Genomic DNA, 26,140 nt, shown 5'->3' with positions numbered 1-26,140 from the left:
AAAAACCTGCACTCAAGCATTTATATATGTACCCTGCAGTCTTGCAAAGACCTCAAACTTGGGAATTAAACACTTGCCTCCAAGTGATCTTAAAATTTAGGAGCAACAATGACTCGCCTCATCGGATTCCTAGCCGTCCTCTTGTTCCTTTCAAGTTCTGCAAATTCGGCCCCTTCATGCCCTACCGTAACCCAGCAAGTGGCCCCGTGTCTCAGCTTTGTGAAAGGTGGAAGTGACACCAAGCCATCGGAGGAGTGTTGCAAGGAGTGTTGCAAAGGGGTTAAGGAGCTGAGTGTCAATGCTAATTCCAGACCAGACAGGGAAGCTGTGTGCAAGTGCCTTAAGCAAGTGTTGTCTTCCGTTGGAAACTATAATCCCTCTCAAGTCTCTCTTCTTCCCAAGAAATGTGGCCTGTCCCTCAATCTCCCTCCAATTGATAAAAACACTGACTGCTCAAAGTAATACATACACACTCCAATGCTGGAGTCACCCGAATTTTCTGACCACATTAGCTCATGACTTAGTAGTTGGTGTTCACTTATTACATCAATTATCACGATCAATAGTTAATTAACACATCAACTGTCATATAATATGATCATAAAATAAATATGGTTCATGTAGCATTACTTTACACGCTTCTCTTTTTCAAGGTGCTGACCATCGTTTTTTTTGCCATGGATGGTTGGAATGTTTTATCATGGAGGGTGATTTTGTTCATTCCAACTGGGTTTGCCATTGCCATAGCAAGAGATTTATTTATAATTAATGTGACATGTATAAAATCAATTGTTCACACATAATTATATTATCAGAGCCATTAGTGAATAATACCACTGAGAACAATCTAGTAATTATGGAATTATATATAATCCTTGTTTTATTTTCCTTTCAAATTGTTAAAAATTTTGCTTTCAAAGCAATCCTCTACATCTGGTACAGTGGGACCTGCTACGCATAAATACGACATAACGTTTACAAGCGCTTAAATTTTAACGACGTGCAGTATAAATCACGTTGTTTCTCTCTTCTTCTTTTTTTCAATTTTTTTAAATCGTACCTACTGTGTTCGAAATTTATGAAAATGAAGCGTTCTGCTGCTAATGAAGTTTCTGTCTCTTCGCGTCGAGAAGAGAACTAAGAAAAGTCAGAAAGGTAATTACTTCCAATGGTTCTCTTTCTGTTTGGTTAATTTATGTTTGGCTCTTAAGAAAATACAGTGCAACGACGTAAACTTTTATAATTTGTTGATGGTAACTCATCGTGTAAAGCCCATCTGGGTTCTTCAAAGTTAAGCACCAACCAAATGTTTGATAGTTTAATTCATAACTTTGAGCCCTCTGTTTTGGGTTCTTTTCATTGGGTGCTTAGCTAATTATATATATATGTGTGTGTGTGTGTGTGTCTATGGAACTTTAACTTAGCTCAATCCTGAAAGGCCTTGATCCCAACTTATCAAACATTTCTGTGGAATCCATGAAAATGCTTTGTGAGAGGTTCTTTGAGTTGATTGAGAAAAAAAAGTGAGAAATTGGAAAATAGTATGACTTTTGGATCCTACTAGATTTCAGCAGTGAAGACCAAGAAATATTACTGAAGGAAGTACAACTCAGTACAAGTTCAAACAACTTGAAATTTGGGGTTGCAATATTTCTTTCTTTTCTCCTTTGTGTTACATTTCTTGTAAGCCAAGTGGGTATGAATATAACACCTCAAAGTAGAAAGTGTTAGGATCGTGTTGTCTTTCTTTTTTCTTGTTCTATATTGCATATGTAATCTCTTTATAATGTTTAGATATCTGCTTCTTTTAGCAGAAGTTAGCTAGCAGAAATGGCTTGTAGACGTAGTGTCTCCACCACAGTGACCTTTGGTACCAGACGTTTCCACCCTGCATTTAGTCACATTCTTCATGATAACAATGAGGATACTAAATCACATGCAACGAATTCAAGTTTGCCTCCACCTGTGATCAAGAGAACTTTGCCACGTGGCTCTTACAACTCGACACTTGGATTTTGTTTTGGTTCTCGATGTAGAGAGAGGACAGGCTCATCATTGTCTTGGAAAATGGGGCTTGGCTCCTTTCATTGTAGGTATATGTCAACCATAATTGATGATGGGTCTGATAAGATTAATGACATTGGCTATTTTACCGAGGTTATTACGGATAAGACGGTGGAAGTGGTAACCTCCCAAGCCCCCGCTGCGAGTGAAGTGGCTGCTGCTGCAGCAGATTCTTTCTTCCCAGTTGCTGCCCTGCAGTATTTGATCGATGGCGTGCATTCTTTTACTGGATGTAATTGGTAAATGAAATGATTTTACAGAGAATTCTCTTACTTTTGACAGTTTTGTTCATTTTTCCTTTTTTATATGATTTTAATATTTTTTGGTAAGTTGAAGGAAAGGTAATAGTGAAACAATTATGTAATGCTGCTTAAGTAGCTTATGGTTACAAATTTTATCTTAAAGCTATTTTGGTTTCTCCTTGAAAGTGATTAATTGTTTTTCCAGGTGGGCCTCAATAGCTTTAACAACTATTCTGATTCGAGGGGCCACAATTCCACTTCTCATTAATCAACTCAGGGCTACTACACAACTTAATGTTAGTTTTCATTCCCTTAAGCTCAATGGATTTGTGTGTGTGTGCACATGTGAATCTGTTATTGAAAACTATAAATTATCAATTAATTTCCTAGATGTGTCAGTTTAAAGTTTGATGAACATAAAAGGTTGTATTAGGTACTCCAGAAAGATTTCTTGCATTTGGAATCACTATATTTTTAATGACCATAACTGTGATAACGAGCCCTTGTCCAGAGGTTGTATGTTTCCTGGGCTCTCTCTCTCTCTCTCTCTCTGGGTGGATACTTTATTTCAGCTGTTTAATAACCTGATTCTATGATCGTTCGTTAATCCTTTTGACTATAAGAAAGAAACAACATTCCTTGATTGTTTGTGCAAGCGGTACTCTTTTAAATGTGATGGTGGCATGATTCATATTTTCATGAGTTGAAGTATGCTTTGAATCACTTATATGACACCCCCCATAAATTTTGGGGTTGGGGGGAGAGGGGGTTAGGGGCAGGTAGTATGTTTCAATACATTTGTGAATATTGATGTAATTTTACTATTTTTGATGTTTTTATTCAGTTTCTTACATTGTTTAGAAGAAGAGAGCATTCAATTAGTATCTGACTGTGTTTATTTTAATTTTTTCTATTGCGTTACAGTTAATGAGGCCCCATTTAGAGGAGTTAAAACAACAGATGCAAGATATGGTATGAATTTCTTTCTTCTTTTTTCTTTTTTTTTTTCTCTTTTGTTTGGGGTGGGGGCAGTAGCCGGAGGGGAATCATGATAATCTAGTATGCTGAGATACTCATCAAAATCCACCATGGTCTCTTTGCTTCTTTTGGCCAGCATCTTATATTGTCTATCTCAGAATCAACTTTAATTTCCTCATTTGATGTGTGCATCATAAAGTTATCAGAAAGCTTCATTTTCTTCATTTTGATACAATATATTTGTTAGGCAATGGATCCGAATGTTTTGCAAGAAGGTCAGAAACGAATGAAGGCATTGTTCAAGGAGTAAGTAATTTTTCACTGTCTGATGGAATCACATCTGATGATTAGCTATTTTCCTTTTATAGATGTAATCTTGTCAGATACATACAATTCTTTCTTCCACTGCGATACATAAATGTGTTTCTATGAAGATAACCAATTAAAAAGTTAAGACAACTTTTTTTTTTTTTTTTTTTTTTTTCCGGAATTGCAAAAAAGTTCTTAGTAATGGTTGGTTTGCCAACAAAATGAAAGAAAGATAGAAAAAAGAGGACTACGATTTGATTTAATTAAAATAATGACGATTAGAGGGGACCTAAATCTAAAGCCAGAAAGTCTACTTCCTGAATTTACCTACGGTAGCTGTCTCACATGAGGGTTCGACAACCGTTGTGCCTGTACATTTAGTGTAGTTGAATTCTCACTGTTTGCAGATTAAAGGAGTACACACACATTGTTTCCTTTTATTTTTTCTATTTCTGTCATTGTTTCTCATGCAGCCATCTTATATGTGCATGTGCATGCATTTAACGCTTTGAAACTGCACGGTTTTTGCAGATATGGAGTCAATCCACTTTCTCAATTGCAACCGCTATTCATTCAAGGTCCCATCTTCATCAGTTTTTTCTTAGCTGTAAGATATGAAAGCCCCTCAGTTTTATAGTATCTTGTTGAAACTATTCATTTGATATTTGATTATTTTCATGACTTTCCAAATTTCAAGTTGTGTTTCATTTTCTGACTCTTGTAAATGCAGGTTAGAAACATGGCTGAGAAGGTTCCTTCTTTTCAAAGTGGTGGAGCTCTTTGGTTTACTGATCTCACTACTCCAGATAGCTTGCTCATCCTTCCAGTTCTGACATCGTTGACATTCTTGATTACAGTAGAGGTAGGATTTTTGTTACTTATTTAGCTTGCATATATGGTATTTAATTTCTCTTGGGTTTTAATTAAGAGAGAGTTTTTTTATTTATTTTTTATTTTGATTGATTGTGGGTGGATATTTCTATCAGATGCTTTTTACCTTGTTGTCTTATTGCTATGATGCTTTCCAAAGAGTGAGCAGTTATGTGATTTCTGCTAAAGAGTGAGCAGTTATGTGATTTCTGCTGTTTCCTTAGTGCAACATGCAGGAGGGACTTGAAGGGAATCCCATTGCCCAAACTATGAAAAACTATTCTAGAATCCTTGCAGCCATTTCAGTTCCTGTAATGATGAGTTTCCCCAAGGTTTGTGAATTTGCTGAATTTAATGTATAGGAGTAGGGTATGTCCAGGATCTTTTATATTGCTTTGTTGAATCCCATGTCTTTGCAGGCACTGTTCTGTTATTGGCTCACCTCCAACCTGTTCTCCCTTACATATGGATTAGGTGAGTCCTTCCTGCAAATCATGAACTTCTTTTTGTATTTAATGTTTTGTAACCCTACTTTGAATTGAAATGAGGGATTTGTTTGCTTTGATCAGATGCTTAAATGCAATTCAGTATATCATTAGAACTTTTGGTGGTTTTCCTTGGATCTAGTTGACAATGTTGCCCTTAAGAATCAAACCTGTGCACATGCAGATGACAGCCTGAGCCTTTTACCATTCACTAGAGTGACCCCTTAGGTTTTCTTTTTCTTCCTGTCAAGTAAGAAAGTTAAATTGAAAGTGCTAATGGGGTAATTTAGTACACAAGCCATATACATTGGACCCCTAATTGACAGCATAGTGTTTTATTATTAAACTGCGCCATCTCCTTTGCAAAATGGAAGTAGATGGGGATCAGGCAAAGTACAGGATGGGTGGCCTGAGCCCACATCGTCAGCACTAAAATCACCTTGCTTAAAGATTGTAACCTAACCCATTAGATGAACCATTTCCATTTTAACAAAATTTGGTGGTTCTAGTCAGCTCTGGAGCTTGTTTGAGCATATCTTGTTTCCCGTGTATTTACGCTGACAGACTGTATTGCATTCCTGCAGTAATTAGGCTCCCAGAGGTGAAGACTTTCCTTGGTCTTCCAGAAATTCCTATGCCACCTCCTGCGCCATCACAACCTCAATCCTTTTTGTCTTCAGCAATAGAACAGGACACTACCGTTGAATCAGGACCTCCGTTACCCACCAAGCCATCAAAGGTTGCTGACAGAAGAATATCACGGACTTCAATTCTCAAGCAGAGACTTAAGAGTCTGGAAAATCAAATCAAGGAAAGAAATAAACAAAAGAAGATGTGAAAGTACTGCTCCAACTAAGTTTATAGTGCACCGGATGATGGAAAGTTTTTTGCTAGACGGCTATGAATCAGTTAACAGTGGAATCCCTTTTGGAAGAAGACACTCTGAGGTAGAAGTAAATTATGATCTGTTTTAAGCTTGGTTTTATGCATCCTTTCCCTCGATGCTGTAGAGTACAACTATTCCACTATCTCACACAGAGTGAATCGCACATGAGTTTTACAAGATTACAAGTCTTATGGGCAATTTTTGGGAAATAAAATTTGGAGAGCTCTAAAAGGCGCGTATCTTTTATATACCTTTTGAGTTATATTGATGTTCTTTTATATACCTTTCGTGACTAGTAAAAGCTAAAAATTATATTAGCAACCGAGAGGTTGATGTTAAGGGAGCTGAGCTTGCATCTGATCGAGTTGAATGACCGACTTCAGCCGCAAAGAGATGTTTTTGACTTGAAGGGAATGATTGGCAGAAAATTTCCGCTTTATTCCGTGTTATAAAATAATATATTTTTTTATACATAGAAAACTATCTGTTATGAATGTCATATCACACATGAAGGTTGGCTCATAAAACAAATGAACTCTCAATGGATCAAAAAGGAGAAATTGAGAAAAAAGCCAAGTTAGATAGAGTCTACAGAAGGAGGGAAGTTACACCAAGTTGCCAATATTTTACTATACACAGAAACCTCCAAGGATAAACTTGTGTCTGAAAAGCAAAACTTAGACGCTAATCACTTCATAACAATGTACTACTAGTCATGACGCTCTGCGGTAAAATCAGGCTCAGCGGGCTTCTGAGGCAGCAGTGGCAGCAATGTTGGTGAAGGTCTAGTGTCGCGCTTACCCTTCTGTCGCAAGTTTCGTAGTGCATTGGCTGCAAACTTTGATGCATATACAGTGGCAAGTAGGCTTGGTGAGCTTCCAGCTTCTCTTGTCAAAGCATCTTGCAGCCTGTCTTCTGCTTCACGTAAAGACTTCTCATGCTTTCTCTTGCAGTGACGGCGCCAAGCTGCTTGTATGAAACAGGCTGACCATGTCCTCCACTGCAGGGAGTAAAACCTGAAAAGTAGACATTATGGCATGAGAAAACTACATACTGAAATAAAAAAAATCAAGAAGAACGGTAATCGCATTCCAAATATAATACTTCGCTTTTGCATAACATAGTATGCTTGTTCTGTTGCATATTTGAAGAGAAAGCAATGTTATGAGGTATTTTGCTTAAAAATCAAATGAAAGTGGAAATATGAATCTTTCTGTAACTTTTCTCCTTTTTTTGGGTTCATATTAGTTGTCCATGATGAAAAAGGAAAAAGCATGGTTATTTGAGCCTTGCCTGAAAGTGTGCTGGAGCTGCTTGCTGTGTAGGCGCCGAAACTGGGAGGCAACAAACTTCAAATCATCAGCCATGAGAGCAAAGGCTTCAACTTCTGTTTTAGCTTCCACTGTCCTAGTTGAGATGGGAAGATTGGTAGAGGAGTTTGGATCCAAGGCCCATGTAAGAAGCTCTTCTCCACAAAAGTCACCAGCCTTAAGATCAGCAGTGTTGAAGAAGCCAGTTCTTCCACCATTGGTAGTCATGGTTGCTAAATATCCACGCATGATGAATAGCATCTCATCAACTGGATCGCCTTCTCGAGTGATAACGCTCTTGTCTGTGTAAAGAACTGGCTTGAGACGATCACACAGGGCGTCCATCAGTTGTTCATCCATTTTCTCAAACATTGGCACCTGAGATAGTTAAGTGAGCTGATGAACACAACTGCTAATAGTTGGAGAGAAAAGGATGCATAAATTATTAGTGAAAGCACTCACTCTATTTAGAAGAGCCAAGCAAAGATGGCGCTTTATGTCCTTCCGCAGGTCTTTGGGAAGGTTACGGACAAGAGTCTCTTCCTCAACACCTCTTGTTTCTTGCCATTTATACTGATCATAGCGTCTAATCCTTTCCCTCAATTTCTCGGGGAGCATTCGGTGTGACATCCACTGTTCTGCATCTCGCCTTTTCACTCTCATTTCTTCAACTCTCACAGTTGTGGACTGCAGAAATTTCTATAACATAACAAGAAACAAGGTTAGAATGTTAGGCTTTAGCTCATTCAATCCAAGAAGAAAGTACATCAACTAAGAACACTGCTAGCACTAAGAGATTTGATTTAAGACAGATATTGATGTGTTAATTTCATGTGCTCAATCCGTAGTCTAATTTTTGGCCAGGATGCTATGCATAAGAACAAAGCTGCGTACATCTTTAGTGTCAGCCCATAATGCTTACAACATATATTGGTTGTCAAGAAAATGACGGCATCAAATATTACCTGCATATTGCCAATGAGCAATGAAAATAGCACCAATCCAAAGATAGATATGAACACGGCAAAGACTATCTCCCAAACAAAAGTGCTTGTTTTGAGGTTTTGACCGAGAGAACTGCAAAACCGGTACAAGTTAAAAACAGCAACATGTATGTACATGAAACCTTAAGAACATTTTAACTGCTAAACTCAGCATGCTAACTTATTAAGAATAAATTTAAAAAGTTTATGATTACAAACCTAAGGTTGCGCAGACCCCACCAGAAGCAGTATAAAAATTTCTTTGGAAAATCATTGGTCTCTAGCACACCGGACTGCAGAGCATCAGTAAATATTCCAAAGTTGAACACCGTTGAATTTTTTATTTCATCAGGGTCAATAAAAGGGCAAGAAGCATTTAACTTCTTAATAAAGCTAGAGTCTCTAGCTTTATAGTCACAGTACAGGAATTCGTTACAATCATCCCCGAGACACTGATTACGCCAGCAGCTATACTTTCGTTCCACGGAGAACAAGTACCAAAAGGCTCCAACTACCTGGTATGACACATTCCTTATCAGATCAGAAATCCCACATTATTTCTTGGAGATTGTTGAGGATTCAAAAACTATCAAATCCAAGACTTACGTGACTGGCTAGCATGTAGAGCAAAAGATTGTACGCAGCTCCAGCCCATGCTGTTTCAGTCAGGAAGCCTGAAGTTCTTGTTACTTCTTCGTATAATGGATAGATCCGCCAAAGCCTTGGCCCATATTGGGCAACAATTACAAACAGCAACAAGTGCTTTGTGACGCGGGAACTGGACGTGATATTGGGATTATAAAAAAAAACAACCACCTGAACAAATTAAGCAGAACAAAATCGTCGGTATTGTGAATTATGGACATAAGCTACAACCAGAGATATGGTTAATAAAGTCACTCTGTTCTAATAATAAAACCATGTAAAAACTTTAAAAACCTTTCAGATATTAAACAAAGAATTCAGTTTTCTGCAATTGATAACGATTGGACATTCTGTAAAAAGCCTGCAAATTCAACCTCCTGGCTATACACACAATTACACACAGTGTTTTTTCTCCAGTAAAAGAACCAAAGGAAAGGTATTGAAGTGGAATGCATTACATTAGAAAGCATATTCTGAGTTCTACTGAGGATACAAGGAGACAGGTTGGGAAGAAAGCCTATTCTTATTTTGTATTAGCATAAAACATGAATGCCATAATAGCGTATTTGATTGAAAGAACGTTTTCTGAGAATATCTTTATCAATATAACTCTAGCAAATAAAAAAAGGGGGAGTCTGACAAGCAAAAGAAAAGTTAAAAGAATGGTTTGCAATAAAAGGTTAGGGGAACATAATCTGAACCTTCCATAATGTCATGAACATAAATTTTTCTTATGAAATAAAGGGAAGGGCAGCTACCTGTGGCAGAGGAAAAACAGCTAGAATGTCAATGATGAAGTATGAGGACAAGTATCTTTTTGCAATGGCCACAGGATCGTCAATTAGCTCACCCCTTCCGAATACTCGAGAAGAGGGGGCAATAAAACCAGTGCGAAACTGAAAGATGATATGAAGTATGTGAAAGACATCGATGAAGGAACGAAGAACACAAGTAATGATCATCAACCTTTTGTCCACACCCACGCACTTATTTTCCCCATCGACCACTGCAGTATAAAGAAACAACGGGTCCACGGACACAGCTATAACACAAGTGATCACAAATATCTTGTTCCAGTTCTGAAGAAATGACCCCTGAGGGTCAAGAATTTTCCTCCTAGAGCCTGACTCCCTTGCTGACCAGTTACCTACAGAAGTGGAACTTAGTGGTTTTTTCAAGCTTCTAATCCGATCAGAACCTCTCTCTAATCCTCTCTGGAGACCCCTAAAAACTGCATTCACAGATGGTCTAGCTCTTCTTGGATTTAGTCCATGACCAGTGGAAGCTTCGTGCTCAGAGCTTACAGATCGATCCGAATGCCAATCTTCAAACCTGGATAAAACAACAAACGTAACACGAAGTCACATGAATTTGTAACATCACAGAGGTGCACAAACAATTGTATAAAATAAGATTAGATACTTAACAACATTGGACTTTATTGGTACTCAAGACTTGGACAAACTAACCTTACAAACTTATGCCCCACGGAATTCATATTTTGGTATCCGGATTTGGTTCTTTTACTGCTTGAACGAGCTGATATCCAGGCCCTGCAAGAACCCGACTCTTATATTGAAATTTTCTTCACTAGAAACTAGAAGAGGCACACAATGATAGACTTAATCAGAAGAGCATTAGTGATTAAAACAACAGCTTTCAATGAAAGTTTCAATATGAAAAGCCAGTCAATGTTTCGATACTTGAAACAAAATAATTATGCAGTGATCATATTCTTCTAGGGATAGTATTACTGTAAAATATCATTGTAAAAGCATTGACTGAAAAGACTGAACCAAAGATTGAAAATTACCAAAATAGGAGAAGACAATGATGAACATAGCAATTGAAAATAAGTCATAAATCATTCTAAATAGCATCAAACATGAAAATAGAAACAATCACCCCTTACACAAGTTAACTTTCTTTTTGGTTGCTGAGATAAACAAAAACTCAACAGTTATGTGCTTTATGTTGTACCTTATATTCCTACAGCATGAAAAGCTGAAAACCCATGTCAAAAAAAGCAAGACTGCTGCATCAAATCAAACCCAACTAGATGAAGTTTCTTTCATTTATCAGATTCTAGACTTTTCCTTTTCTCAGGCCTCAAACAGAAACCCAAAACCAGAGAGAACCTGAAGAAATTAGAGCAACAACAAGATGAAGAGCTTGTAGAGAAATTTCGTTCTGACAATCAAGAGATGTTTCGCAGAGAGAATCAATAAATGGCAGTTAATATTGTGTGAGTTTCAAAGAGAGAGATATAATAAATAGGGAGGGAAACAGGGTAGAAAAGGACACCACAGATAGAGTCCACGCTTGAGCAGAGTCTCAAGTCAAGCCCAACGAAACTCCAGAGAAATTGATGATGGTTAAGCTATTTTATTTTCCATGATTTTACTATATAATATATACTGGTGGCCCTGTGGCTGTGGCCCTCTGGCTGTGTAGCCTAAATGTGGAAATCACATAAATGAAGGTTAAAATTAGTTTTTTTTTTTAAAATAGAGTTTTTTTATTTAAATCTCGTACTTCTCTTTGTTAACTTAATATTCTAAGTTTACCTTAATTTCTAATTCAAATTTTCACAATTTCTAAGAAAACCGACTATCTTCTCAAATTACCCCTAAATACACACCCGATAGAAAAAGAAAAAAAAACTCATCAATCTCATACCCCACACCCCGCTATCTTGCCCCTCACTACTCTAAGTTTACCTCAACCTCATATTATTTAAAGAGATAAAAAAACGATTATCAAATGTGTAGCAGCATTGAGAATGAACTATGAGGTTTTGTGAAGAGAAGATGAGAGTGTAGTAGGTTTTTTGGATTGAAAGAGGAGTAATATGGTAATAGGGTGTAGAGGAGTTTGTGTTTTTCTAAAACTTAATATGAAGAGTGATGCGGTGTGTGCATAGATGTACTAGGGTTAAGTATTAAGTTGGATGACTTTTTTTATCTTTTTACACAATAATAAAACTTAAATGCTTAATGATTTAAATATTGAAATAAACAAAAAAAAGTATGGAGTTTAAATAAAAAAACTCTTTTTGTATCATGTCACAGTCTACTTTGGTTGCACCAAGATTATGTTTTAACATTTTTCGATTTTGGGAAGAAAAAAAAAGCCCAGTTATATAGGAGGAGTTAAAAGACTTGGTCAAATCAAGTGACATATTTTCATATAAAAATTTCCCCATAAGATGACCAATATTTTAATTTTGAAATGTCAACCTATACTTGAACCGAGTGATGCATTCGAGTTCCAAAGCTGAGTTGAACTGTCACCTAACTCGTCCAACTCACTAAGATTTGCACCCTTTTTATTATTTTTTCATAGTAAATACTGGATTTGATGTTCTTCAGCCTTAATTAATTAAAGCGACATTTTTTGTTAGTGGCATTTAAATAAAATTATTCATTTTAAAAAATAAAATAAAAAACGGTAGAAAAATGACCTCTCATCTGCATGTACACTAACGATTGGCACTTTTCCAAGAACAACAATAATTGGTTGTGTTTCAATCAAGGAGGGACCCTTTTGCTCAATAGTCCAACCATCCACAATCCCATCGTTTTCACAACGACATCGTTTTCTGTTGCATTTCTCAAGTTCTTCTCTTCCATCAAAGTCTCACAATCTAAACTTTATGAGATGATTTGAGCTCAATGTTTCACCTATTTGAACTTAACGGGAATGCTAGTAATCTTCTCTCCAACATTTACTTTTGGACTTTTTTTTTTTTTTTTCAAGACATGTGTCACTTCCTATACACTTCAAATAATGACATTAATAATCTAATTATTAAAATATTTTATTTTCCAAATACAGATTCTCTCAAAACCCTAAACTCTCTCTGAAGTTCTGCAGCTGCCGCCCCTAGAGGGGGTGGGTGGCTTCCCCATCTTCCATCTTTTTCTCTTCATATCCCTTTCTCATTTCCTAGTTTTCTTCCCCTCTCCTATTCTCTCCCCATATTTGTCTAGATTTTGGGTCCTTTTGCACAGATCTATTTAGATCTTGTCTTTTGTTTGTTTGTTTGTGTGTTTTCTGTTATAGGTCCTTGGTGACTTTTGGTGTTCTTGGATGTGTCTTGCTGTCATTGGGATGATTGCGGTGTGGTGTCGTCGACCCAGCTTTTCTCTTTGATTTTCGTTGTGTTTTTTAAGCAAGTACTGCAATCCACCTCAGACGCCATGATTTTGTTGCAGCTTTTGGTCCACGCATATGGAATTTGCTCCAATTCAGTGTTTGGAGTTGGAAAAGTGATTGTTGCTGGTTTGTGTGGGATCGAATTTTGCCTGTGCAAAATAAGAGGTTTAGCCATGTTAGTGCTACGAGTCTCTTTGGTTTGCTGGAGAGGAAGTGGTGCAGTGTCCTTGTTTCTGTGTTTATTTTAATCTAATAATTCTCAGAAACTAAATAAGAGTTTGCTGATGTATGTCTTTAGTGTTCGACTTTACGATCCGGATTTGCCGTTACTGCCGTTGCGCAGTGGATCTGTATTGTAGGTCTGAGTACAAATGCTTCTTGTATGCCAAATTGGAGTTTTTAGGTTTTTCTGGCATGCGTAATTCTCTCCAGATCAAACCAATTTATTTTTGTGTTTAGTCACTGGAGATGTTGTACTCATATTTGGCATTGTGACTATTCTGTACTTTTTTTCTGTGTTATCAATAAAATTACTATCACTTATCAAAAAAATAATAATGACATTAATACATCAAACAAACCACCTTTTATTTTCCAAGTTTACCCCTTATTAAATGTATTGTCCTTCAATTTATCCAATTTTTCTTACAACTCTCTTACCATATGTAAAAAATTAAAAAAATCTGTTTTTTTTATTATAAAGAAAATGTCTATTTTTTAGTGGAAAAACTTTTTTTTTGTTATAAAAAAACACAATGACCTTAAAAAAATCCACAAAAGATATATCCTTTTTTTATACAGACAAAAGACGTCCTTATAAGGAAGTCTGTTTTAAAAGGAAGTTCATTGATTGTATTTTTAAACTATTAATTTGGTAAGTCTGATTATTGATTTTTTTAAAAACCATTAATTAGGTAAGTCTTATTTGTTGGAGTTTTTCAAAAAAGAAAAAAAAATTAATGTTTTTTCTTATTTAATTTTTTAACAAGGTGATAAGAAAATTGTAACAAATTTGGATAATAAATTCAAGGAAACATTAAAATCAATACAAAAAATAAGGCAAATTTGGAAACAAATGTTATCTTATTTGATGTATTAATTACATTGTTTGAAGTGTAAGGAAAGTGACACATGTCATGAGGAAAATGGAGAAAGTCCAAAAAAGAAGGTTGGAGAGAATGTTGCTAGCATTCCCCCTACTTTCTTCCCCTCTGTGAATGTGAGTCTTGTGGGATTTACATGAAGTGGTAGGAATGACTATATTTTAATCAATAACACGATGTCACATCGGCTGATTACATTGTTAGGAACATTCATCATTGCTGAGTTGGATTAGTGATGAGCTAACATAGTCAGTTTGTTAATTGATTAGTTAAGAAATTAGTTTCTAACTGAATTGGTTAATGAGAGCTTACAACTATATTAGGCAATTATTGTAGCAAGAATGAGTTGTTGAGAATATTGTACTGTTTCGATAATTCAATAAATAATACTTGTTACTCTATGTAATTCTAGGGTTAAGGTTGAAAAGGGTTTAACACACATAATCATATGTGACAACTGTTAAAAGTCTTATATAGTTATGCTAGTAACTTTCTCTCTGAGGAGGGGCCTTGTGTCTGATTAGGTAGTTGGTAAGGCAAAGCTAACTAAGGCAATTAGGAAGATCAACCACACTAACTGAGACACGGCCTATACTCCTACCGAAGGCAGTAGTGGGAAATTCTCCTCAATGGGAGAAAGCCCGACAAAGTAATGCCACGTGGAGGTAGAAGAGGCAATGAAAGCATCGACTTTCTTTGTGCTAGCAGTTGCGGTAAAACAGAGGGTGCAAGAATTATTTGTATGATCAAGCTTAAAGCTGTAGGTGGCTAGTATAGTCCACTTGCTACTAAAGTTATTTGCAAATTGACACATTATCTACCACATGATGTGGTATAGTCCTCTAGTCTTTCTCCAATGAGTTTTAACACCCACGCACACGTTCCCCTAACCAAAAAAGAAGCCAAAAAAGAAGCCATTCATTGGTATTGAAGTCTTCCTCTAGTCTTCATTGATTGATTGGTATTGAAGTCTTCCTCTAGTCTTCATTGATTGATTGGTAAAAGCCTTCCTCTAGTCTTCATTGATTGATTGGTAAAAGTCTTTCTCTAGTCTTCATTAATTGATTGGTAAAAGCCTTCCTCAAAGTCTTATAAACACCCACTTTTGTCCCACTCCTCAGAACAAAGAATGAGGACATGTATTTTACTTTTTCATTTATGAGCACATGTATATCCTTTTCTGATAGGTCTACCTTTAGAATTTTATTCGTCATTTAATATGAAAATTACATAAAGAAAGAGCGGAAATTTCATACATTATTTCATTGACTAATCTATCTTCCTCTAGAATTTTCTAAGTCATTTAGTATGAAAATTACAAAAAGAAAGAGCATAAATTTCATACATTATTTCATTGACTAATCTGTCTTCCTCTATAATTTTCTTCGTCGTTTAATATGAAAATTACATAAAGAAAGAGTGGAAATTCCATTCATTATTTCATTGACTAATCTATCTTCCTCTAGAATTTTCTTCGTCATTTAATATGAAAATTACATAACGAAAGAATGAAAATTCCATACATTATTTCATTGACTAATCTGTCTTCCTTTTTGTTTGTTCCCCTAATATATGATAGGAACTCATACACATCAATAAGTTTAGACATAATAGAAAATTGACATACCAGTTAAGGAAAGGCAGTGTGCATGTGAAGAAGTGAGAAATGTAAAAATTTCCACATGAGAAAGAACTAACTGTTAGCATTTGTTTCATTGAATGATGGGGAATGCCTGTAATCTTCTCCGTTTTCCTCATGACATGTGTCACTTCCCATACACTAAAAATAATGACATTAATACATTAAACAAACCACTTTTTGTTTTCCAAGTTTACCCTTATTAAATGAATTGTCCTTCAATTCATACAAATTTTTTTTTTAAGGTAAAAAATTCTGTTTTTAGAGGAAAAACCACAATAATGACCTTAAAAAAAATCCACAAAAGATATATCCTTTTTTTTTTTTAAAAATACAGATAAAAGATGTCCTTCTAAGGAAGTTTGTTTTAAAAGGAAGTTCATTGATTGCATTTTCAAACCATTAATTCGGGAAGTCTGATTATTGATTTTTTTTTTTTTTATAAAACCATTAATTAGGTAAGTGTTATTTGTTGGAGTCTTTCAAAAAAACAAAAAAACAAAAAATAATGTTTTTTTCTTATTTAATTTTTTAACAAGGTGATAAGAAAGTTGTAACAAATTTGGATAATAAATTTAAGGAAACATTAAAATCAATACAAAAAATAAGGGCAAATTTGGAAACATATGTTATCTTATTTGATGCATTAATTACATTTCGCTGTCCGCAAGTTTTTTGGTTAAAGATAACTAAGAACTACGCTTTCTCGATTGGGAGAAAAAAGAAAAATACAACAATGCTTTAATATTAAAATTAGGACTAGGGGGGACTTAATAAAAATACGTTATTTGCTAATCTCAGTTTGTGTTAAAATTTGCACACACAAAAATAATAATCACGTGATATGAGTGTTGAAAACATTCTGAAAATTTGGCAAAGTTTCACCCATCATGCATGGCACACGAGTTCAGTTGGCTGTTAAAATTTAAAATGATATATATATATATAATATATCTGAAAATGCCTGGTATTTTTCCTTGGATTTAAAGTCTCATGTTCGAGTCCCTCATCTTCCAACATCACTTGTATCAAAATATTGGTTTTCTGCTATGCAAACCATGGATGCAGGAGAGTCTTAACGCTTAAGCTGTTAGAAATAGTGATAAACTGAAAAAATAAAAGGTACCATAAGGCTAATTTAATTAATCCAATTCACGAATTATAAAACCAGCCGAAGCACGTTAAGTTATTTTCTGCAATTAGCATGGCGGGAGGGGTTGAAACCCAAAAAAGAAAAGCAGATTTGAGGTTGAACTTTCCTTGGGAGTCATTAAGCTCTCATTCATTGACAATAAATCAGCATCCATCAAAATTCTGTGTTGTTTGATGAGGTTTTGATCACTATAATAGTTGTCTAGCTAATGTCCTATTATTACCAACATAATGCATATAACATGTCAATTTTCGTAGCGTCGAAAGTAAATCGAAATCAATTATGTTCGGCTCTAATGTCCTACAAATGGGAGAAAATTCAATGTAACATTCAATCAGATTATTATGGCTGCAAATAGATGCCAATTTATCCAAATGTACATGACAAGAAGCCAATTATGGTCCTCAATGTTCTCAGATACTTTTCAGGGAAAAGAAAATTACAAATGCTAGTGATGTAACAACTTTCCTGTCTCTTTTCTAATACAGATCAAACTAGCTATCCAGAAAGATTCAGCTGTTGATGACAAGACCCTGAAATGCCTAGTAAATAGAAATAACAAATTCTAACTGATTGATTGTCCTTCCCTAACAATTTAAAGTGAAAAGGGACTTTCCTCACCTTTGTCTAGGGTTTCTTCTCGACTGATTGAGAGCACGGTGGCCCGGGGACAGAATCAACAAAGAACTCCTCCACTGAAGCAAGGTAAAGCAATTAATGATCTTCTGAGGGTGTATTTGCACATCCAACCAATATTTAAATCAGTAAAACCAACAAGCATGTAGAATAACTTATGCAATTCCAATTACCTATACCCTTTTGCTAAGGCTCCTAAATCTGCAAATAAAATCAAGTCAACGCATTAAAGAAACCATTAGATATAAGCATTATTCAAAAGCAGCTTTATTGCTAAATTCATGCTTGGATCCAACATGTCATTATATTTGCCCAGGCATGTAAGACCGAAATGCTATAAGCCTTTCAAACATCTTTAAACGTAAATATATGTTGCCATGGCAACAGCAGTTTTATGTTATTCAGAAGACCATTTACATAATGTAAAATAGGAAAGGGAAATATTCAAAAATTTGTTTCAATGATTCTAACTGTACAAAAAAGGAAAGAAAAGACTGCAAAATTAGGTTGAATTTGATATCTTACAAGTTCGATATCTTGACGTGATACTTTCTTACTGTCATTGCCTGAAGTGGATACAGAAGCTGAATCTGTTGCAGGAGCCTCGGTAGTTTGGTTTTTGACTTCACCTTGTGAATCATGTATAACTTGACTTGATGATTGGATTTCTTGAGTGCACTGCACATCCCAAAATAGGACTTTCATATTAGTAAAAAAGTAGTATGTGCAAGATATGACTGTTTGTACCCAATTTTGGTAAACGGGCCAAAAATGATCTCAAGGTTTAAAAAAGAATTTTTAAAGATAAAACCAGGCCCATTAGCATTTGTCTTTTTTAAAAGTCATCACTTCCCCAACTTAGCCTCTCATAATATTCAAAAGGCCCAAGTCATGGAAGTTAGACCTTTATCTCGCACTACAAGTTAAAGGATTGATAAACATGTTTTCTGAACCCCACGTGGGAGGCCGAAGGGGATTATCACATTTAATGACGACTTGACCTCCTTCTCCTCTAGCAAGAAAACAAGTCGTACTGAAGCCCCCAAAATCGGGAAATATCGAAATTGCCAACTAGGTTTTCAAGTACAAAGAAGTCAAATCAAGATAGTTTCCCCTAAAGAAACCGACGGTTCTTACCAGGATTCCTCCATCATTCCCTCTACGAACTGGTTAAGATCAGCAAACTAGCAACTGACCTTGAACCACAAACCAAAGGTCTTATCGTAGTTCCTATCATTACAAGTTCCTCCATCTTTATAAATAATGAAGGTCTACTTCATAAGAAGAGGACTCTCTCTCCAAAACCTGGAGCACAATGGCTTGGTGGGAAGCCCATAAATAAGGCGCAAACTCCATCAGCATCAATCATTCATATCCACACCAGATTTATTGAGCTGGTTATATCCTCAATAGTGGCACGCCTACGCAACAAAAAGGATCAGTACTAAGAATAAGTTGACAGATATGGCCTTGGTCGGGCCCATCCGCTCTTAGCAAGCTAATTCAACTTTCAATTTTATTCAGAAATTGAAGAAGTCCCTTTTGCAAGCCAAGATACACCATCCGATCGGAGCATTAGTGTTGATCTAATAATTCGTCTTCGTTCCCTAGAGCAGAGCTGACCCTTGTGGTTGGCAACGAATGACCAAAAAAAGGACCAACAATGACACACTAACAACGTGAAAAATTATGAAGTAACACCTGTGAGGTCTTCATTTCAGCTGAATGCAGGTGGACCACATGTCTTTACTCTTTTGAATGACACTGGTATCTTCAAGGCTAAGATCGTGTTTGCGGAATCAATATTTATTCACTTTTAAATAGCAGTGTAAACTAATGCAGTCTTTACCTGGAATGGAAGATCAATGACAAAAAAGTCATAAGCTTAACCACTTTCATACTTGAGTCAATAAAGTCATGAACACTTAAGAACGAAATACACAAATCCATCAAAGCAAGATCTCTTCTATCAGTAAAATAATACTTAGTCAAAATTTAGAAGCATTTAGATTATAAGTTTCTACAGGAATATAACGATCATAGATATGTTTTGCATTGTGAAACACTCATCTAAACTTTTCCTCTACTAGGCTCAGTGCAAATCATTAACAAAATTTGGAAGTCATTATGGGGTGTTTAATCTACTATATTGGTCAGGAAAATTGGCCACTATAAGCCTGCAAATACACAAATAGTGCACGCAACAATCAGAGAGAGATTAAGCAGACAATTGAACAAAGTTGTGTTGAAAGTTGAAAGCCTACATATGGTAAACACTTAATGTATCATGTTTCAACACATTGCATTAAAAACTCAATTTTATACAATTCAATGAAGATCCCAAACTGCTTTATTAATAATAGTTGCCTAGAAACACTCATTTATCAAACTGGCTATGATTTACCACAACAAAACAGCGAATTACCGTCCCAATGACAAGCATTGATGCTTAAGTAGCTTCCTCTTTTAAATGACACTAACCACACCAAACCTGAATAGATGTATTTCCAATCTGACAAATTTTATTCTGAAATCTTAGGAGTTTTCAATTCTGAGCAACAAAAACAGAATCCAAAGCTTGCTTGGAATTTTATTTTTTGCTATACTCTTGTAAATGCAGATTAGAAACATGGCTGAGAAGGTTCCTTCATTTCAAAGTGGTGGAGCTCTTTGGTTTACTGATCTCACTACTCCACATAACTTGCTCATCCTTCCAGTTCTGACATCATTGACATTCTTGATTACAGTAGAGGTAGGATATCTTTTACTAATTTAGCTCGTATATATGATATTTAATTTCTCTTGGGTTTTTAATTAAGAAATAGTTTTTTTTTTTTTAACTTTATTGATTGTGGGTGGATGTTTCTATCAAATGCTTTTTACCTTGTTGTCTTATTGCTATAATACTTTCCAAGGAGTGAGCAGTTATGTGATTTCTGCTGTTTCCTTAGTGCAATATGCAGGAGGGTCTTGAAGGGAATCCCATTGCCCAAACTATGAAAAACTATTCTAGAATCCTTGCTGCCATTTCAGTTCCTGTAATGATGAGTTTCCCCAAGGTTTGTGAATTTGCTGAATTTAATGTGTAGGAGTAGGGTATGTCCTGGATCTTGTATTTTGCTTTGTTGAATCCCATGTCTTTGCAGGCACTGTTCTGTTATTGGCTCACCTCCAACCTCCTCTCCCTTACATATGGTTTAGGTGAGTGCTTCCTGCAAATCACTTTGCAGGCACTGTTCTGTTTTTTGTCTTCGGCAATTGAACAGGACACTACAGTTGAATCAGGACCTTCGTTACCCACCGTTCCATCAAAGGTTGCTGACAGAAGAATATCACGGACTTCAATTCTCAAGCAGAGACTTAAAAGTCTGGAAAATCAAATCAAGGAAAGAAATAAACAAAAGAAGATGTGAAAGAACTGCTCCAACTAAGTTTATGGTGCACCGGATGATGGAAAGTTTTTTGCTAGACGGCTATAAATCAGTTAAACAGTGGAATCCCTTTTGGGAGAAGACACTCTTAGGTAGAAGTAAATTATGATCTGTTTCTATCTGTATTGACATTAAGCTTTTTATGCATCCTTTCCCTCGATGCTGTAGAGCACACACAGTGAATCACACATGAGTTTCACAATTCTACAAGTCTTCTGGGCAATTTTTGGAAATAGAAGTTGGAGAGCTCTAAAAGGGGCGTTTCTTTTATATAAACCTTTTGAGTTAAATTGATGTTATTTTCACTGCTAGTAAAAAATTATAAACTTGAAGATCAAGAAGGAAACTATTTGTGTATCTTTTGGGTACAAAGATAGGCTATGAGGAGATGTGACTAGTAACAACTAAAAATAATATTCGCAGACGAGAGGTTGATGTTAAGGGAGTTGAGCTTGCATCTGATCGAGTTGAATGACTGACTTCAGCAGCAAAGAGATGTTTTTGAATTGAAGGGAATGATTGGCAGAAAATTTCCGCTTTATTCCATGTTATAAAATGATATATTTTTTATACATAGAAAACCATCCGCTGTGAATGTCATATCACACATGAAGGTTGTATGGCTCATAAAACAAATGAACTCTCAATGGATCGAAAAGGAGAAATGAAGAAAAAAGCTAAGTTAGATACAGAGGGAGGAAGTTCACCAAGTTACCAATATATTACTATACACAGAAACCGGCAAGGATAAACTTGTATCTGGAAAGCAAAACTTAGACGCTAATCACTTCATAACAATGTACTACTAGTCATGATGATCTGCGGTAAAATCAGGCTCAGTGGGCTTCTGAGGCAGCAGTGGCAGCAATGTCGGTGAAGGTCTAGTGTCGCGCTTACCATTTTGTCGCAAGTTTCGTAGTGCATTGGCTGCAAACGTTGATGCATATACAGTGGCAAGTAGGCTTGGTGAGCTTCCAGCTTCTCTTGTCAGAGCATCTTGCAGCCTGTCTTCTGCTTCACGTAAAGACTTCTCAAGCTTTCTCTTGCAGTGCCTGCGCCAAGCTGCTTGTATAAAACAGGCTGACCATGTCCTCCACTGCAGGGAGTAAAACCTGAAAAGTAGACATTATGGCATGAGAAAACTACATACTGAAATAAAAAAAATCAAGAAGAACGGTAATCGCATTCCAAATATAATACTTCGCTTTTGCATAACATAGTATGCTTGTTCTGTTGCATATTTGAAGAGAAAGCAATGTTATGAGGTATTTTGCTTAAAAATCAAATGAAAGTGGAAATATGAATCTTTCTGTAACTTTTCTCCTTTTTTTGGGTTCATATTAGTTGTCCATGATGAAAAAGGAAAAAGCATGGTTATTTGAGCCTTGCCTGAAAGTGTGCTGGAGCTGCTTGCTGTGTAGGCGCCGAAACTGGGAGGCAACAAACTTCAAATCATCAGCCATGAGAGCAAAGGCTTCAACTTCTGTTTTAGCTTCCACTGTCCTAGTTGAGATGGGAAGATTGGTAGAGGAGTTTGGATCCAAGGCCCATGTAAGAAGCTCTTCTCCACAAAAGTCACCAGCCTTAAGATCAGCAGTGTTGAAGAAGCCAGTTCTTCCACCATTGGTAGTCATGGTTGCTAAATATCCACGCATGATGAATAGCATCTCATCAACTGGATCGCCTTCTCGAGTGATAACGCTCTTGTCTGTGTAAAGAACTGGCTTGAGACGATCACACAGGGCGTCCATCAGTTGTTCATCCATTTTCTCAAACATTGGCACCTGAGATAGTTAAGTGAGCTGATGAACACAACTGCTAATAGTTGGAGAGAAAAGGATGCATAAATTATTAGTGAAAGCACTCACTCTATTTAGAAGAGCCAAGCAAAGATGGCGCTTTATGTCCTTCCGCAGGTCTTTGGGAAGGTTACGGACAAGAGTCTCTTCCTCAACACCTCTTGTTTCTTGCCATTTATACTGATCATAGCGTCTAATCCTTTCCCTCAATTTCTCGGGGAGCATTCGGTGTGACATCCACTGTTCTGCATCTCGCCTTTTCACTCTCATTTCTTCAACTCTCACAGTTGTGGACTGCAGAAATTTCTATAACATAACAAGAAACAAGGTTAGAATGTTAGGCTTTAGCTCATTCAATCCAAGAAGAAAGTACATCAACTAAGAACACTGCTAGCACTAAGAGATTTGATTTAAGACAGATATTGATGTGTTAATTTCATGTGCTCAATCCGTAGTCTAATTTTTGGCCAGGATGCTATGCATAAGAACAAAGCTGCGTACATCTTTAGTGTCAGCCCATAATGCTTACAACATATATTGGTTGTCAAGAAAATGACGGCATCAAATATTACCTGCATATTGCCAATGAGCAATGAAAATAGCACCAATCCAAAGATAGATATGAACACGGCAAAGACTATCTCCCAAACAAAAGTGCTTGTTTTGAGGTTTTGACCGAGAGAACTGCAAAACCGGTACAAGTTAAAAACAGCAACATGTATGTACATGAAACCTTAAGAACATTTTAACTGCTAAACTCAGCATGCTAACTTATTAAGAATAAATTTAAAAAGTTTATGATTACAAACCTAAGGTTGCGCAGACCCCACCAGAAGCAGTATAAAAATTTCTTTGGAAAATCATTGGTCTCTAGCACACCGGACTGCAGAGCATCAGTAAATATTCCAAAGTTGAACACCGTTGAATTTTTTATTTCATCAGGGTCAATAAAAGGGCAAGAAGCATTTAACTTCTTAATAAAGCTAGAGTCTCTAGCTTTATAGTCACAGTACAGGAATTCGTTACAATCATCCCCGAGACACTGATTACGCCAGCAGCTATACTTTCGTTCCACGGAGAACAAGTACCAAAAGGCTCCAACTACCTGGTATGACACATTCCTTATCAGATCAGAAATCCCACATTATTTCTTGGAGATTGTTGAGGATTCAAAAACTATCAAATCCAAGACTTACGTGACTGGCTAGCATGTAGAGCAAAAGATTGTACGCAGCTCCAGCCCATGCTGTTTCAGTCAGGAAGCCTGAAGTTCTTGTTACTTCTTCGTATAATGGATAGATCCGCCAAAGCCTTGGCCCATATTGGGCAACAATTACAAACAGCAACAAGTGCTTTGTGACGCGGGAACTGGACGTGATATTGGGATTATAAAAAAAAACAACCACCTGAACAAATTAAGCAGAACAAAATCGTCGGTATTGTGAATTATGGACATAAGCTACAACCAGAGATATGGTTAATAAAGTCACTCTGTTCTAATAATAAAACCATGTAAAAACTTTAAAAACCTTTCAGATATTAAACAAAGAATTCAGTTTTCTGCAATTGATAACGATTGGACATTCTGTAAAAAGCCTGCAAATTCAACCTCCTGGCTATACACACAATTACACACAGTGTTTTTTCTCCAGTAAAAGAACCAAAGGAAAGGTATTGAAGTGGAATGCATTACATTAGAAAGCATATTCTGAGTTCTACTGAGGATACAAGGAGACAGGTTGGGAAGAAAGCCTATTCTTATTTTGTATTAGCATAAAACATGAATGCCATAATAGCGTATTTGATTGAAAGAACGTTTTCTGAGAATATCTTTATCAATATAACTCTAGCAAATAAAAAAAGGGGGAGTCTGACAAGCAAAAGAAAAGTTAAAAGAATGGTTTGCAATAAAAGGTTAGGGGAACATAATCTGAACCTTCCATAATGTCATGAACATAAATTTTTCTTATGAAATAAAGGGAAGGGCAGCTACCTGTGGCAGAGGAAAAACAGCTAGAATGTCAATGATGAAGTATGAGGACAAGTATCTTTTTGCAATGGCCACAGGATCGTCAATTAGCTCACCCCTTCCGAATACTCGAGAAGAGGGGGCAATAAAACCAGTGCGAAACTGAAAGATGATATGAAGTATGTGAAAGACATCGATGAAGGAACGAAGAACACAAGTAATGATCATCAACCTTTTGTCCACACCCACGCACTTATTTTCCCCATCGACCACTGCAGTATAAAGAAACAACGGGTCCACGGACACAGCTATAACACAAGTGATCACAAATATCTTGTTCCAGTTCTGAAGAAATGACCCCTGAGGGTCAAGAATTTTCCTCCTAGAGCCTGACTCCCTTGCTGACCAGTTACCTACAGAAGTGGAACTTAGTGGTTTTTTCAAGCTTCTAATCCGATCAGAACCTCTCTCTAATCCTCTCTGGAGACCCCTAAAAACTGCATTCACAGATGGTCTAGCTCTTCTTGGATTTAGTCCATGACCAGTGGAAGCTTCGTGCTCAGAGCTTACAGATCGATCCGAATGCCAATCTTCAAACCTGGATAAAACAACAAACGTAACACGAAGTCACATGAATTTGTAACATCACAGAGGTGCACAAACAATTGTATAAAATAAGATTAGATACTTAACAACATTGGACTTTATTGGTACTCAAGACTTGGACAAACTAACCTTACAAACTTATGCCCCACGGAATTCATATTTTGGTATCCGGATTTGGTTCTTTTACTGCTTGAACGAGCTGATATCCAGGCCCTGCAAGAACCCAACTCTTATATTGAAATTTTCTTCACTAGAAACTAGAAGAGGCACACAATGATAGACTTAATCAGAAGAGCATTAGTGATTAAAACAACAGCTTTCAATGAAAGTTTCAATATGAAAAGCCAGTCAATGTTTCGATACTTGAAACAAAATAATTATGCAGTGATCATATTCTTCTAGGGATAGTATTACTGTAAAATATCATTGTAAAAGCATTGACTGAAAAGACTGAACCAAAGATAGAAAATTAACAAAATAGGAGAAAGACAATGATGAACATAGCAATTGAAAATAAGTCATAAATCATTCTAAATAGCATCAATCATGAAAATAGAAACAATCACCCCTTACACAAGTCAACTTTCTTTTTGGTTGCTGAGATAAACAAAAACTCAACAGTTATGTGCTTTATGTTGTACCTTGTATTCCTACAGCATGAAAAGCTGAAAACCAATGTCAAAAAAAGCAAGACTGCTGCATCAAATCAAACCCAACTAGATGAAGTTTCTTTCATTTATCAGATTCTAGACTTTTCCTTTTCTCAGGCCTCAAACAGAAACCCAAAACCAGAGAGAACCTGAAGAAATTAGAGCAACAACAAGATGAAGAGCTTGTAGAGAAATTTCGTTCTGACAATCAAGAGATGTTTCGC

General features: G+C 36.3%; 6 protein-coding genes across 8 annotated transcripts in view; 3 read left to right on the top strand and 3 right to left on the bottom strand.

Moving 5' to 3' along the window:
• The first annotated feature begins 108 nt into the window (after positions 1-108).
• On the top strand, positions 109-462 carry LOC117618311 (non-specific lipid-transfer protein 1-like). Its single transcript, XM_034347902.1, has one exon. It carries the CDS (start codon positions 109-111, stop codon positions 460-462), a length of 354 nt encoding a protein of 117 aa, XP_034203793.1.
• Positions 463-1,039: 577 nt separating this feature from the next.
• Positions 1,040-6,273, top strand: LOC117617617 (mitochondrial inner membrane protein OXA1-like). 2 transcript variants are annotated; one of them, XM_034347064.1, is made up of 10 exons: positions 1,040-1,155; positions 1,815-2,303; positions 2,512-2,602; positions 3,231-3,278; positions 3,532-3,590; positions 4,125-4,200; positions 4,324-4,455; positions 4,688-4,795; positions 4,883-4,937; positions 5,533-6,273. In XM_034347064.1, the coding sequence occupies exons 2-10, from the start codon at positions 1,831-1,833 to the stop codon at positions 5,784-5,786; spliced, it is 1,296 nt and encodes a 431-aa protein (XP_034202955.1). In that variant the 5' UTR covers positions 1,040-1,155; positions 1,815-1,830; the 3' UTR covers positions 5,787-6,273. The 2 variants fall into 2 exon arrangements, with proteins under 2 accessions (XP_034202955.1, XP_034202956.1); XM_034347065.1 differs by having other exon boundaries at positions 1,812-2,303.
• A 13-nt stretch (positions 6,274-6,286) lies between these two features.
• Positions 6,287-11,105, bottom strand: LOC117617616 (cyclic nucleotide-gated ion channel 1-like). Its single transcript, XM_034347063.1, is given in 10 exon segments — positions 6,287-6,850; positions 7,128-7,522; positions 7,607-7,843; positions 8,110-8,221; positions 8,347-8,642; positions 8,734-8,943; positions 9,531-10,104; positions 10,242-10,325; positions 10,753-10,792; positions 10,795-11,105. Coding segments are annotated over 10 exon segments (2,274 nt in total). The 5' UTR covers positions 10,814-11,105; the 3' UTR covers positions 6,287-6,543.
• Positions 11,106-17,437: 6,332 nt separating this feature from the next.
• The window catches only part of LOC117620085, an 18,497-nt gene continuing 9,794 nt past the window's right edge, over positions 17,438-26,140 (bottom strand). Inside the window, exon 9 of the mRNA XM_034350182.1 lies at positions 17,438-17,520. Coding sequence (XP_034206073.1) covers positions 17,453-17,520 — 68 coding nt within the window. The 3' untranslated portion in view covers positions 17,438-17,452. The remainder of the gene's footprint in view (positions 17,521-26,140) is intronic.
• Positions 19,898-21,162, top strand: LOC117620086 (mitochondrial inner membrane protein OXA1-like). Of its 2 annotated transcripts, none has more exons than XM_034350183.1 (3): positions 19,898-20,213; positions 20,413-20,520; positions 20,663-21,162. In XM_034350183.1, exons 1-3 carry the CDS (start codon positions 20,076-20,078, stop codon positions 20,999-21,001), a joined length of 585 nt encoding a protein of 194 aa, XP_034206074.1. In that variant the 5' UTR covers positions 19,898-20,075; the 3' UTR covers positions 21,002-21,162. The 2 variants fall into 2 exon arrangements, with proteins under 2 accessions (XP_034206074.1, XP_034206075.1); XM_034350184.1 differs by having other exon boundaries at positions 20,608-21,162.
• LOC117620084 (cyclic nucleotide-gated ion channel 1-like) overlaps positions 21,441-26,140 on the bottom strand; it is a 4,818-nt gene continuing 118 nt past the window's right edge. Inside the window, 10 exon segments of the mRNA XM_034350178.1 lie at positions 21,441-22,004; positions 22,282-22,676; positions 22,761-22,997; positions 23,264-23,375; positions 23,501-23,796; positions 23,888-24,097; positions 24,685-25,258; positions 25,396-25,479; positions 25,908-25,947; positions 25,950-26,140. The exon segment at positions 25,950-26,140 is cut by the window's right edge and continues 118 nt beyond it. Of these exon segments, the coding sequence (XP_034206069.1) occupies positions 21,698-22,004; positions 22,282-22,676; positions 22,761-22,997; positions 23,264-23,375; positions 23,501-23,796; positions 23,888-24,097; positions 24,685-25,258; positions 25,396-25,479; positions 25,908-25,947; positions 25,950-25,968 (2,274 nt within the window). The 5' untranslated portion in view covers positions 25,969-26,140 and the 3' untranslated portion in view covers positions 21,441-21,697.

This window comes from Prunus dulcis, chromosome 2, assembly GCF_902201215.1.
Source record: "Prunus dulcis chromosome 2, ALMONDv2, whole genome shotgun sequence".
In the NCBI taxonomy this organism is placed as follows: domain Eukaryota; kingdom Viridiplantae; phylum Streptophyta; class Magnoliopsida; order Rosales; family Rosaceae; genus Prunus; species Prunus dulcis.
Note: the sequence above shows the minus strand (reverse complement) of the source record. Positions and strands in the feature narration are given on the sequence as shown.